The 14,284-nt window shown below is 39.7% G+C and overlaps 2 protein-coding genes and 1 long non-coding RNA gene across 4 annotated transcripts; 1 reads left to right on the top strand and 2 right to left on the bottom strand.

Moving 5' to 3' along the window:
- Window positions 1-105: 105 nt before the first annotated feature.
- On the bottom strand, window positions 106-7,164 carry LOC120805001 (UDP-glucuronosyltransferase 2A2-like). 2 transcript variants are annotated; one of them, XM_040154813.1, is made up of 7 exons: window positions 7,085-7,164; window positions 5,796-6,635; window positions 5,414-5,562; window positions 5,149-5,280; window positions 4,014-4,101; window positions 2,009-2,228; window positions 106-910 (listed from the first exon to the last, which is right to left on the bottom strand). In XM_040154813.1, the coding sequence occupies exons 2-7, from the start codon at window positions 6,517-6,519 to the stop codon at window positions 628-630; spliced, it is 1,596 nt and encodes a 531-aa protein (XP_040010747.1). In that variant the 5' UTR covers window positions 6,520-6,635; window positions 7,085-7,164; the 3' UTR covers window positions 106-627. The 2 variants fall into 2 exon arrangements, with proteins under 2 accessions (XP_040010747.1, XP_040010746.1); XM_040154812.1 differs by lacking the exon at window positions 7,085-7,164 and having other exon boundaries at window positions 5,796-6,853.
- LOC120805018 lies at window positions 211-12,760 on the top strand. The gene is made up of 3 exons (XR_005709493.1): window positions 211-302; window positions 665-769; window positions 12,316-12,760. It is a non-coding gene; the product is annotated as an uncharacterized LOC120805018 (long non-coding RNA).
- Window positions 11,819-14,031, bottom strand: tal2 (T-cell acute lymphocytic leukemia 2). Its single transcript, XM_040154836.1, has 2 exons — window positions 13,898-14,031; window positions 11,819-12,651 (listed from the first exon to the last, which is right to left on the bottom strand). The coding sequence occupies exon 2, from the start codon at window positions 12,645-12,647 to the stop codon at window positions 12,309-12,311; it is 339 nt and encodes a 112-aa protein (XP_040010770.1). The 5' UTR covers window positions 12,648-12,651; window positions 13,898-14,031; the 3' UTR covers window positions 11,819-12,308.
- Window positions 14,032-14,284: the final 253 nt, after the last annotated feature.

Genomic DNA, 14,284 nt, shown 5'->3' with positions numbered 1-14,284 from the left:
TTTGTGATCAGTGCTGTAGTGTGCTAAGAGAACCTGAAGCGGTTGGGCGTGATCAGTATTATCCAAGTAAAGGCACAGAATAAAATCCTTTTGTGTGTGTGTGAATTTTTTTTTTTTCCCCTCCCAAACATACACCAGCCAATGAACATTGAGCTTTTAATATCAAATTGGCCTCAGGTGCAATTATGCAAATTATTACACACCTGTGAACAAATGCACAAATTACTGGCCATACATGAGGGAGCAAATGAGAAATGTAGTCTTGTACTGAAAAGCAAATACTGTGCATGGTATTTGTCCAGGTAGAAGATATGAGTGTTTTTACTTCAAGTTATTGAGTTTATGGTGGTAAACAACAAAATCCCAGCTCGACATTCGTTACAGAGGAATGTTTAAGCAGAAGAGTTAAACAAAAATACTGGATGCTGTAAACCCGTTTTTTCCAAGACTTTCAAAGTATTTGCCGTAATTAGTTGTTTCAAAATGATGAAGATTACTGGTCCCTGGCCACAAATTCAAATTCAGGACATTGTGGTTACATTACATATGTAGTCCAGCAGAACAACCATCGAACTGTTTCTTTTTTCACCCATCTCTTCTTTACCAACATCATTTCAATTCAGTCCGCTACTCAGCCTTTCTCTTCTTTCCCTTTCTGCTACAGCACCTCCGGTAGCAGAAACTGCAGGTCTTGATGAAGAGTAGTATGAGGAGCAGAACGACGGAGAGGAGGAAGGCAAGGACATCCAGGCTGTGATACTGGTACCAGGTGAGCTCATGGGCCCGGACCCTCAAGTGCTTGGCCCCATTGTTTCTCATGGTAAACTCGATCCAGAATATGGCCTCATCCCGAGGACTCATGGGTCTGTCATGGTGGATGCTGGACAGCCGTATGGCATTTTCCTTGTACCTGTGTGAATGTGCAGTGGTGAAAATTTGGGATAATCTATTATGTGTTTTTTTTTTAATTTTTATACTTTAGTTTCTTTGCCTTATCAAGATTGAGAAGAGTTTGAATATTTTTTTAGTTTAATGCATTTTAATTGATTAATTAATTGAAGTCTGCCATATTGCATTAGACATGGAATCTGCAGGTCTTGAAAATATTAAGAACTTCACTAATGTTTATTTTCATCGTTGATTAATCTGTCAATTTTTTTCAAATTAATCAATTAATTGTCTATGAAATATCAAACATTTGTGAAAAACTGCCAGTCACAAGTTTTCGTAGCCCATGGCCCATAACAGTCCAAAAACCAAAGATATTCAGTTTGCTTTTATATGTGAGAACCAGCAAATGCTCACATTTGAAAAGCTGAAACCTGACAATGTTTAGCTTTTTTTTTTTTAATCGTTTTGGTAATTGTTCAGTGAATCAGTAATTGCTTATTATATTTCTGTCGATCGATTAATCACAGCTCTAGACTGGTGTGACAGTGGATAGTGCTGCAGGAGGCTGTTCAATCCCTTTTTTTTGTGGTGGCTCAGTTAACACCATCACTGCTACAGTAGCTATGAAGCCCACTGACTCATTATAGGCGAATGTTGATTTTAGTCAAAACCTAAATTTACTTGAACTAATTAAACATTTTTTTAATTGGTTAATTCATATCAATTTTTGCCGCGTATCTGGGTCCACGTCACATTGGTTTAATTAATTATATCATTGGGAATTAGATATATTCTGCTGGGAAGTACTGAAACAAATGTTATATAATGATAAATAATTGTAGGCCATATTGTCCCCACCGTTTTTCCATCAAACTTTCATATTTTGGACTTTATGATCATGGTATTAAAATGCATTCTCTGTGATATCAGAAAGTCCCTTCTAAGTCGTGGTAGAAACCCTGATTAGACCGTGGCTCCTTTTATTTTGGCATGTTGTCAGTCTAGCTTCTGTATTAATAAGAACATTCCAAAAAGGCAAAATGGAAAGAAAATAATTGTTCAGTACCTTTTTTTTTTTTTTTTTTTTTTTTAAATAGTATAATGTAAGAGAACTTACGATTTCTCATTGATGACAGCATTGATGGCATCTATCAGGTCTTCAGTCTTCATTAAGTTTCTGTCCATGATAACTGCAGCTCCCTTAGCCTTCATATGGACCATGTTATCCGGCTGGTCAGCGAACATGGGGATGCCCACTATAGGAACACCATGGTAGATGGCCTCATAAATCCCATTTGTGCCCCCATGGGTGATGAAAGCTCTGGTCTTGGGGTGACCTGAAAGGGTACCAAAGATCATGAAACATAATTACTTTTTCCATCCGAGACAGGCTGTTAAAGCACGTTTTTTCACCACTGTGTGATGTGACTCCATGGCCAGATTAACCTCAGAGGGGCCCCCAGGCACCCAAAAACCAACCAGTACTTTAGAGCAGAAATTATTAATTGATCAGTCATAAAATTAACTATTAACAAAAATAGATAATTGATTAATAGTTTAAGTCATTTTTTAAGCAAACATGGCACCGAACATGGTAAAACTTTATTTTATGGGTCCTGTATTTTCCAGTCTGTCAGTCAGTAACGTCTTGGAAACTGTCCTCATAATTTCCTTTTTTTTTTTTTAGAATATTTTTTAAAAAATTGTATTTATTTATTTATTTTTTTAAATCCGTATATACAGAGTGGGTATTTTACAATGGTGGCAACTTACAGTTTCCACGTTTACCTTAATAGGAAATATACTATGAATTAACAGCTACCAGCTAATTTTTTCGGAAATTCTGAGGAAGGTTTCTGGGAAATTACTTGGAAAATATGGAACCTTTAAATAAAGCGTTACCCTGAATCTCTTGGGTTATTGAATGTTGGTCAGACAAAACAAGACATTTGAATACGTTAACTTGGGCTTCAGGGAATAATGAGGGCCCTTTTCCCACTATTTTTAACATTTTATAGATGAAACAATAGATTTGTTATTAAAGAAAATAATTGCCAGACCTATTGATAATGAAAATAATTGATGATTACAACCTTACTGTTCTCCTGTGATGGAATATGCATGGACTTGCATGCATAGTTAACATCCACTGTTTATAATGAATACCAGGGCATAATAATGCCCATTTTGAATGTCTCCGAATTGAAGGGCTCCTTCGCGCCAAAGAACGAACTTCACCATAACGTTCGTACTGTTTTCTCTCCAGATGTGTAAATCAAGTTCGTCTGCTGCCTAAAAAATGTGAGTTAACTGAACTTTGGTTGAATGATTACTGCAAAGTCATCTTATGAGTTCTGAAAATTGACCGATTGAGTTAATTAAACCTGAAAAAATAAGTTCAATAAACTTAAGATTTTAAGTTGAATTAACAAACAGTCAGTCATGCAGACAAATGTTACGGTCAGATTTTCTTTCCTTTTACATTTTCTAAGTTTGAAGCGTTACTTCTTCATTTGGCAGGAAGATCTTACAGCCGTGGCTGCTCCCAGTGACTGGTAATTTATAAGCGTAGGGAATGAATTCGATACTAGCCGTCATTGTAGTTTGCATTGTTTTCACCATTTTGAGAACAACCACCATGTCTTAGTTTGACATGTATTAAATACATACAGAAAATTTCCATCGTGAAAATTTTCTTCAAACCAGAACGTTTTCACTCTGTTAATATGCTGATGTTTCTTTAGAAAATGAATTTAGTAAATTGTGTGCGCACTCATTAGTTTATTCTTTCAACCCATCATTTCAAGTCAAAAGACTTTAAGTCAGAAAAACTTGTGTAGAAGTTCTGAAGTGTTCTGAAAATTAAAAGACATTTAAAGTCGAATTAGCTTTGTATTAATAAAACCTATACATTTACATTAAGTTAATAAAAAAAAAAGATGACTCACTAAATTCCTGTATGATGTTTTAGAGTGTATGTGCCTTGTGGATTTGTATTGTCAAACTAAATAATAGAGGAAAAACAAAACAGAGTGATGGATACCCTCTTTCATTTAAAAGTAAAAGTCATGAAGATTACTGTTGAAAGCCTGTTCGGTAGCATTTATAAAAGCTTTACTTACCCAGCAGGTCATTCTGAGGGATCCAGTTGTATATTCTGGTGTTGGCACCTAGAGTCTCTGGTTTTTCTCCATTGTATCTCCACAGCACCTATAAACAGCAGCAAAAACGCTATTAGACTAACACAATGCTAATTTTATGTCATAATATACTGTATAGCATAACATTTAATAATAAATGTGAAAATGATAAGGACTATATTTGTATTTATAACAAGTTTAGTAAGTTTATTGGAAAATGGTTGATCTTTTGTGATTAACTTGTGATGTACAACAAAATCTAGCCAGTATGATTTGGTACCATCACTTGTTTTTGAAAATCCCATCTTCACCCCCAATCAAATCTTCTTAAACTGTTTATTTTGTTACACTTGATTCTCCTTGCCTTACATCCTCTCCCAATATCCCAATTCAACCAGAGAAAAATGCCATGTCATTAAAACTTTAAAAAACCACGTTGGTTGTTTGCGTGCCGTCGCCCATTAACTGCAAACCACGTCTTACCACTCATACATCGTCATAAGCTCATGTAATTCCAGTGCGGTATAAAAGTGAATCTGAGACAAAATGCTAACATCACAGTTAACATTTTGTTGTAAGTTACATGGCATAGCGTGATACTGCAGTTTCAAGCAGCAACTTTTTTGAAGATTGGTGGCACGTAAGGACATCTGATAGTCACCAGAGAAATAGCATTGCATACACTGACTGTATTGTTGAAGAATAAAACCGAAAAAAACTCCTTGAACCGATTAACAAAGAGAGTTTTTAAAACAGTCCTTTTGCCTGCAACTGTTTTGCCTATGTGACAACAGTTTGACACTGACAAAAAATGAAGCGGACTAAGTGATTACTATCTGTGATTGCCTATTTTTAGCTAGTTTTAATTCTTTGCAAGTTTATTTTCATTTTGTAACAGAATGAATAGAAACTAGTGCCTGCTTGGAAGGTAGAAAATCTTGAAATTTACAGGTATGCAGTGGAAAATGCCATGCAGAAATTGGAAAGTACAAGCTATCTGCAGTTAATTGGCTATTATATGCCAAAACTCTGTTTTGAGCTGCATTAAGAATATTTTCATAGCCAAAAAAGCTGCATTCAGGGGTCCTTCAGTTTGATGTCACTTGTGTCGTCAGACCTTTTGTGGGATGCGAGCGAGGGCCGAGGCGATCAGGTTTCCCATCTCTGTGGTGACGTTCTTGATCAAAGATCCCAAAGTGAAGACCACGATGCCAGCGTCTCCTGAACTCTGCACAAATTCCTCCATATCCTGCAGGAGGTGCAAAACAACCAGCATTTTCTTCCCTTCTTGCAACATTGAAATGGCTTATTCCCTTTGAGTCAGGAATACTGTGGAGGTGTCACAAAAAATAATAGGCCTGTAATAGTGGAGACAGCACTACCTCGGGCAAAGGTTTAGCAGGTCTGCAGTGGATCCCACCAACGAATTTGAAGTTAGGGAGGAAAGGACGAGGGAAATCAAAATCCCAGTAGGTTCGTATCAACCAGATGTCTGCCCTACCCATCATCTCGCAGGCACTGGTGGGTGTCCCTGTCACAATGCAAAAGTAATGGATGACAGCCACCCAGCATCGCCAGTACTTTAGAAGAGAGAGCTAATTTTCTAATCCCATTTACTTAAAATGTCAAATTGTTGTCAAAAGTGATTGGATATAAAAGCATTGCAATTAATCTAAACCATTAAACCAACATAGGACAGTATGTGGTCTATAAAACAAAAAGTATTTTTACATATACAGTGGTTCATGTAGCTGAGCTGCTCACCTTTGATTTCAGAGTAGTATTTATCTATTTCTTTCCAATAAATGTTATTCATCAAGATGTCCTGCCCTATATAGAAGAGAAAGTTCCGCACTCTCTCTGAGAAGTTCATCTTGTCTGTCAGCTTGCTCATAGTGCTGGGGACAAAGGAAGGTGGAGCGGGTAACTGACCGCACTGCCTCTCCCAGTTATTGCCTAAGGAAAAGCGCAGAGAGAAGACCAGGGGGATGCCCAAAATCTCTGCTGCTAAGTCACTGCCTGGGTAGATGGGGTCAGCCAGAAGAAGGTCATACTTTCCCTCCTTCAGCTTCTTCATGACGGTTTCTGATTTCATCACGCCGTCCAAATACTTCAAAGAATACTCCATGTCGGTCTTCAGCAGATCCACGATTCTGATGTAAATCTGCAAGTAGTTCATTTTATCCACCTCATACATGGAGAAGTGAAAGTACTCTTCAAAAACCCCCTCCATGTCCTCCACTGAGACAGAGATGTTGAAGGGTTGGTAGCGAAAGCGGGAAGACTCATTGATGTTCATGAACAGTGATGTGCTCGGGACCAGGACTGTCACCTGGTGTCCCCTGTCGATCAGCATCTCCAGCAGAGGCTTCATGTTAATCCAGTGGCTGCCCTCGGTATACCACACCAAAATGTTCCCTCCATTTGCACTCCATGTTGCACAAAGTGCCAGCAGAAGACAAACAGACAGACGCTGCCCCAGCTCCATGGTCGCTGTTTGTCAGGAAGAAAGGCTGCTGTGGCCTGATCCTTTTTTTTTACAAGGTCCTCCTAGAGAATTAATTATTAACTACGCAAAGCTGAACTCTGGATGGTTGTTCCTCCCTGTGCAGCATGACACATAAGATAACAGATACACTTCAAGCAAATGGTTAGAGGTAAAAGGTAATGGCTTTAAAGTTAGTCACAATTAAAAATAAGAATAATCTCTGACCACTACTCGAAATCTACATACAGAAAGTAAAAACAGATTTCGGAGCCCTGGATTGTAGTTGTAAGCTGTGGAGGGATGGAGTAAAATAACACAAAAGGATAATGACTTCAGCTCAACGGGCTTGGACAGAATTGCGTAATCGGAGGAAGTTGCGAGAGCATGTGGGTGCCTGTGAAAGAATTTCCCTGCATACCACTGACATGTTGGAGAGTTAGGTTAAGCACGTTGGTTTTTATGAGAGGGGGAATGCGTGTTTATTATCATTGATTATTAATCTTTTAGGAATCAAAGTGCAGACATTGTTTTCAAAGGAACATTTCAAAAGTAGTAGTATGCATACCATTTGTTCTTCATTTGAGATATTTTTGTACACTAGGGTTGTCGCTCGAGAGGTAGCAGTGCCGGTCGTTCCGAATCCAGACTGGATGTATTGCCGTGACCTTGAGTGCAAACAAACTAGGGTCACCAGAGGATGAAATCAGATGATTTTTGGCTGTCCCCTGACTTTTCCTTTTACCACCGCCCAGAAGTTGACATTTTTGGTTTTTAGTGAAACTTCCTAACATCTATTGGATGGATTAACATGAAATTTTGAACAGATGTCCATGGTTCCCAGGTGACGCGACTGTGGTGATACCCTGACTTTTCGTCTACTGCAACCATGTGTTTGAGATTTGTGATTTTGAGTGAATTGTCTCTATAACTAATGGATGGATTGGTGTGAATTTTTGTGCAAACATTTGTGTTCATGGATGTACTAACTTTGGTGATTCTGTCATCAGGTCAAATTTGTACAAATACGTTGGCTAAGAGCCAAATACATGGAAAAAATGACATTTCCATCAACCACATCTGTGCTCTGAGTTGAGTGCTATTTGTCAATGCTAGCATGCTAATACGCTAAATTAAAATGTTGAACATGGTGAACATTATACCTGCTAAACATTAACGTGAACACTCTCTTTGTGAACATGTTAGCATGCTGATTGTAGCATTTAGCTCAGTATGGCCGGAATGGTTGTTCACAACGGTTTGTTGGATGCTCGAGTACCTCCGGAAACCCCTACCCCGACACCTTTCCGACAACAGAATAGGAGCATCTGTGTCTGACCATTTCTGTAGCTTTCGAAAAACCATCAATCCAAAATTCACACCGACTTTAGGTCGTTATTGGCCAACTGTGCAGAGATGAGAAAGAAGCCAGGGTTTGAGCTTCTCTGTCGAGGTTTTGTTTTTAATACTTAAGGCTGTGTCTTCTTCTTTCTAAAGGTCTTCCAGGAGAGACTGTCTGAAAATGTACATTGTTATCTCCTTATTTAAATGTTATTGAGTCTCCCTTCCTTCTATGAAGGTTGGACTTTCGCTCCACTTTCAAGCGTGTCCTTCGGAACAACTATAAACACATTTGTTTGAACAACACGTTGTTTGAACTACTTCCGATTGAGCATAACCCAACCTTATGGGCAGCCTCACAGAGCTGCTAGCGTGGACATAGACTCTCAGTCTTCTTTTAGAGTTGTGTCTACCAGCAGAATTAAGCAGCTGATTTCAGAAATCGGCCGGGGCCAGGGGGGGTCAGCTTCGTGTGAATATTTGGGAGGTGGGGGTTGTCGACCATGCCTTTTAGGAATCAGTGGCGTTGAGGCTGTGTTGTTCTTAGGAAATGTCACCTCCGACTGTGGGGCGTCTAAAATCTTAACTCTGGGTACTTTGGCCCCCTCATTAACATTGTAGATTCCTTTTGACGCTGGATTCAGGAGCGTCTGGAAAAACAATAAGCATTTGAATATTGAATTCAATGCCCTGTTGAGGGAGTCAGTGGCCATTCAGAGTGTGTAAGTGTGTACTATTTCATTCTCAGACCTCCCCTGGTGGTAGGGAGGGCATGTTTCTATCAGAGAAACTGATGACAGGTGTATGAGGGGGTTGCATACAGAATGGAGTCTAAAAATGTAAACAGTGCATTTCTCCTTCTATTTAATTTTCTTGGGAATTCAACCATCTATCTTTCCCTCTCTAAATTCCTGCTTCCTCCTCTCCTTCCTTCCTTCCTCCTCGCTCTGTCTTTCCACCACAGGATAAGGGTTACAGCGTATTGCTTTTTGAAGTAGATATTTGCATAATCAGATTAGGATGCGTGATTGTCAGTGGGCTCCCCCATCAGAGAGTGCTCCAGAGGAGAGAGGGTGCTGTCCAGCCCAACAATGAAGGACTCCCCTCCTCTCTCACCCTCCAACCAGCCCTGCACCTGCATCCCACCCACCCACCCACTGCGGGCTGCAGGTTGGCTGCAGTGGCAGTCCGCGCTTGGACTTGCAGCCGTGGAGTGGTGAGAGAGCGAGAGGAAAGGCGAAGAGGGAGGAGGGGGTTCGAGTGCATGACGGGAGTGGGAGGGCAGGGGTTGAGCTGAGATATTTAAACATGCAGAGTGTGAATTGGCTTTAAGGGGATAAAGAGCTCAGGGCCTATCGGTTGGCACCCAACTCCAGAAATTCTTTTTCATGGGTACCTCAGCCGGGAGAGCGAGGGGCTGCCTGCACTGATCTGGCCCATTGTGATAACGGATTCAGACAGTGTGTTAGACGCTGATAAGGAAATGTGCTCTCAATAGATGATTACCCACATACTTGGGAGAGAATAGTCAATCAGGCAAATATACTTGGTAGGGGGAATGAGAAGCGTACAGATTTGTTATTGTTTTCAATGCAGGGTTTTATAATCCTGCTAGAAAGTTGAGGTCAGAGTAAGGCTCATACTGTGATTGGGTGATTTCTGTAAATAAGGTGTATCAGCAAAATGCATTTCACAGCCTGACAGCACGTATGCAGAAGCTGTCACATGCCTGCCGATCCAGTTTCAGATGATGATTGAATAATTGAACATTAGGGAGTCTGAATTGCACCAAAACGTCCCAAACATAAAGAAGTAAACAGTTTTTTAATATTGCGTATCACATTAACAGGCAATTCCACTATTAATAACCACAGTGGTTTAATGTAGTGTTATTCCAGTGCCCCATGAAATTGTGCAGCTCACCATGAAATTGCACGAGAGGTAAATACCTCTGAAATTCATGCCGTGGGAGAGAGATACAGCTGCTTAACAGTCGTTGTCACTGTCCAAGTACAATATGATTTATTTTAGTATTTTCGCAGCTTTACAAAGGGTCACCTGTCAGTTCCCACAGGCCTCCAGTCAGTGTGTCCAGCTGCCCTTTGCTCCGTTTACACACCATTTAGCTAGAGTTTAAGAGCCGGAGTGAAAGCGCCGAAAAACCAGCTCAGTGTTTACTCTTCAGCTCAGTTAGTTGCCGCTTTTTGCCTGAAAACGGGGCACATTTTCTACGGTCACAATAGGCGATTGGGCATGTAAATGTCTGACCTCGGTTTTATATGGCTGCCAAACAAGGAGACGGGTGCAAAGAAGACTGCTGAAACTGGAACTAGAGCTGAAACCAATTGTTTATCAGTTTGTTGATTGACAAAAAATTAAGCAGCAGCTATTTTGGTAATTAAGTGCTTAAGTAATCTATTAAGCAAAAATGCCAAATATTTGCCTCTTTCCTCCTGATTTGTACTATTGTAAACCGTGTTTTGGACTGTTGGTCTGACTCTGGGATGTCTTAATCGGCATTTTTCAGTATTTTCTGACATTTTATATATTATTCGACTAATCCATTAATTGAAAAATTCTTTATTTGCAGCCCTATTTGGAACTTCAGTTGATTTTCATCTGTATTCGTCGTATTTCGATGGTGTTTCCCATAAAAAGCAATTATCTTATTACATAGTAACATTTTGTACATTGATAAATTGGATTTTAGTGTTTACATGGAGGATTAGAATCTAACGGGATTGGTGGCTCCTGCCGTTACCCTTTTCAAGTAATTCCAGCTTTTAAAATCCTTAACAGTTATGACTTCAGTGCTGTCAAATACCGTGTGCAGCGACAAAGGGAGGTTTTGCTTCAGAGAAAAACTCCATCTGCATGTTGGTCAACTGGTCAGTGTTTGACTCCAGAATGGCCCCTGACCTCAGGGGTCAGAAGTTAAGCTGTCACGTTCAGCGCTTTTCTCTCAGGCCCCTGGCCAGTGGACAGAGAGCTGAGGACAGCTTTGTGTCCGCACAGTCATCACAGAACTTTTGGACAAGTGTCTCTGGGCTTATTGAGCACGAACAAAGAGTGTCTGCACCCGCGCAGCAGCTCTGCTCTTAACTTCGGATCAGTTGTGTCTTGCACGGTGTCTGACACTGTGACCCAACTCCTCACTGCACATTAACTCTTTACAATATATACTAAATAATAATTGCAGTAAACTGTTTTTGCCGATAGTATAACACCGTTTAGTATGTTCATTTTTTCCCACACTTGCAGGAAATGATACACTTCCATTTGAACTTAACAGATAAACAGCCAACTGCTTTTCCAAGCATTTAATAGTTATTTTTTGTTTTCTTATCCTTTCCTGCCAGTGATCATCAACAGGACACTCCAAAATTGGGCGTTTTAGTTTGCATACTGTTTACAGTTGACTCTTCCAGTATAAATGCACTACATAATAAAAACCTGCCTATATTGAGGGGAGTGGCGCTTAAATATTTCCTGCTTGAGTGTAACGAGAAATGGTTTGAGTGACCTCCCGCCACGAAAAAGATTCAGGAAGGGTTTTATTAACGAATCATTTATTAAATAAATAGTTGAAATAAATAACATACTGTATATTCACAAGCAAACCAAAATAAATTACAAAAGAGGTATAATTAGCACACTCTTCACAGTAGACAATCAATTCATAATCTTTGGCTATATGACATGCGTATTTTACATGAAATTACATGTAAATGAGAAGATGTGTGATGAAGTGAAGTCACTGAAGGAGGATTGTCAAAATTCCTCGGTCCAGTCCTAAGTATCAGAGATCGACAAATACTGAAATTTGTATAAAAAGAGTGAGAAACGGGGAACGTCTTTCTTGGAAGCGATTCTTCAGAAGTCACATAACCTTGATAATTGAAAAGAGAGGTCAGATTTAGTCTTCTCAAGGAAAAAAAAAACAGCATGTCGATTTAAAAAAAAAAAAAAAAAAAGTGCCCTTGGCTGTTTTGAGTCTGGAGAATTGGCTGAGCCATTATCTATTCAAAGGCCTTGCTGAATCTATTGCTTGAAATGAGAAATTCCTTAATCCCTCCATTTTCCTCATTGGCAAAACATCCTCTTATTGCAAAACTAAATTAGTTCCAGGCGGGTCGGCAACAAGGAAAATTAACATGAAGACATGAAGGGAATAATGTACATCCAGGTTTTACACATCCATGCAAAAATACAAATTAATTTTCACCTTCAAATCATAATTCAACACTGATCAGCGAGGAGGCAGCCACATCTGGAGTCCACATATATCACACAATATTGCATCGTCTGCACTGAAACATGAGTCACACACAGGTGACAAATGCAGAGACCAAAAGGAGTCGAGATCAGTTTTTAGCCCCGGGAGAAGGGTCAGAGTCCGCTCAAGTTTTATTCATTTATTATTTTTTTTTAAAAATTGAATCGCTGTCTCTCTACCAGGCCTCTGCGCTGTCGCAGCTGGATCCTGGCGACGCAGCGTCAGTGTCACTGGTGAGGGCCCAGGTGTGTGGAGGGGACTGCAGCTGCTCCATGTTTCCTCTGAGGAAGGTGAGAAGGGCGGTGGGGGAGTGGCTGGCCGGCTGACCGCTCTGGCTCTCCAGCAGCTGCACCAGGAAGTTGATGTAGCGCATGGCCAGGCGCAGGATCTCGTTCTTGCTCAGCTTCTTCTCCGGAGGATGGGTGGGGATGAGCTTGCGGAGCTCGGCGAAGGCGGTGTTGACGTTGTGCTGGCGCCAGCGCTCCCTCGTGTTGGTGAACACCTTCCTGGTCATGATGCTGAGTAGAGATGCAAGGATTAGTCGACGGAAGGAAAATTAATCAGCAACTGTCTTGATAATCGAATAATCGTTTTAGTCTTTTTTTTTTTTTTGCAAAAAATGCCAAACATGCCCAAGTTCAAGCTTCTTAAATGTGAAGATTTTCTGCTTGTTTTTGTCCTACGTGATCATAAACTGAATATCTTTGGGTTTTTTAGATTCTTTGTTGAACCAAAATAGATATTTAAAAAGATGCCACCATCGCTGTGGCAAATTATAAAGGGCATTCTTTCCACTTTTTATTTTATTTTATTTTTTTTACATTTTATACACTGAATGATCAATTGGGAAAATAACCTGTAGGTTAATCAATAATGAAAATAATTGTCAGTTGCAGCCCTAGTGCTGAGGTGACTGACTGCAAGAAGAAATTACAGTCAAAGTATGTCGTGAGGAAAACCGCCCACCTTACTGAGATTTTTTACACACACATTACAGTTAATGAAAGAGAATAATTAATAAAAATCTGACAGGAACGTTTACCAGAATTTATTTTTGTGATTTGCTGTTTTCTTTCTGCAGAATAAAATGCTCATATTTTTCCTCTTATTGTTTTTCAAGAGGCTTTTTTTGGCTCATTCCAGGCATTTGGTGATTAAAATTATGTACATTTGTACCAGATGTGCATTAAGTCAGAGATCAAATTATTTATACATCTGATTATAATTTTACAGTTTTTTTTGTTACAAATCAAACTTCATTTAAGCAGAAAGTTTTTTTAACAGTTCACTTTAACCCCCCATTTCATAAACTTTGAATAGTTTATAAAGTATTATAATGTATTTATAAGCAGATATATGTGTTTATTAATGTATTTGTTACTATAACGCCTCCTGTGGGCTCCAAGTGGACATACAATGACAATGCAGTAAAACACAGGTGTTAAACTATAAAATATATCTTCATAGGAGAGGTTACAATTGTTGACAAATACGGTACAGTGATAAACACTAAAAAAATTTCCTTTTAGGAGCCTCACTGGTTAAGTGGTTAAAAAGGCTGATCTACATCAAAAAACTGTCTAAATGATTTGATCCTCATGCACATAATTTACTATTACACGACTATTGCAGGCACAGAGTAAACAGTATCTTTTTGTAGTACATAGTCCTTTTGATTAATTATTTACTTGACCAAAATGGAAACACATGGCCTCAAGGGGAAAAAAAAAAAAAAAAAATCATTCATTATATCAAGTTTCTCACCTGTACGTGTGTGCGCGCGTGCGTTTGTAGAAATGTACAGAAATCTCAGTTTTCAGCGCCAGCGGGTCATCAGAGTACGGGAGTCCAGGGGGGTGTGAACGTCCACTTAGTTGTGTCTCCTCATGCTCGCTGAGAGATCCTTATGAGCGAGCGGTGGAAGGAGAGAGTAGAAGAGAGAGAGAGAGGGAGGGAGGGAGGGATGAGAGTAGGGGGGAAGACTGCTGCATGCTCGCATCCCACATTTTATAGTGGGGTGAACCCTATTGTGTGACGTGTGCTGCCGAGGAGGTTGGTGTTAACTGAGGAGTGATTGTTAAAACGACCCCCCCCCCGTCTGTCATTTCGAACCAATGGAGATGACTTTATGATTATATTCGTAAATCATCA

The sequence above is a fragment of the Xiphias gladius genome, chromosome 19 (assembly GCF_016859285.1).
Source record: "Xiphias gladius isolate SHS-SW01 ecotype Sanya breed wild chromosome 19, ASM1685928v1, whole genome shotgun sequence".
In the NCBI taxonomy this organism is placed as follows: domain Eukaryota; kingdom Metazoa; phylum Chordata; class Actinopteri; order Istiophoriformes; family Xiphiidae; genus Xiphias; species Xiphias gladius.
This window is presented reverse-complemented; position numbering and strand designations above follow the sequence as displayed.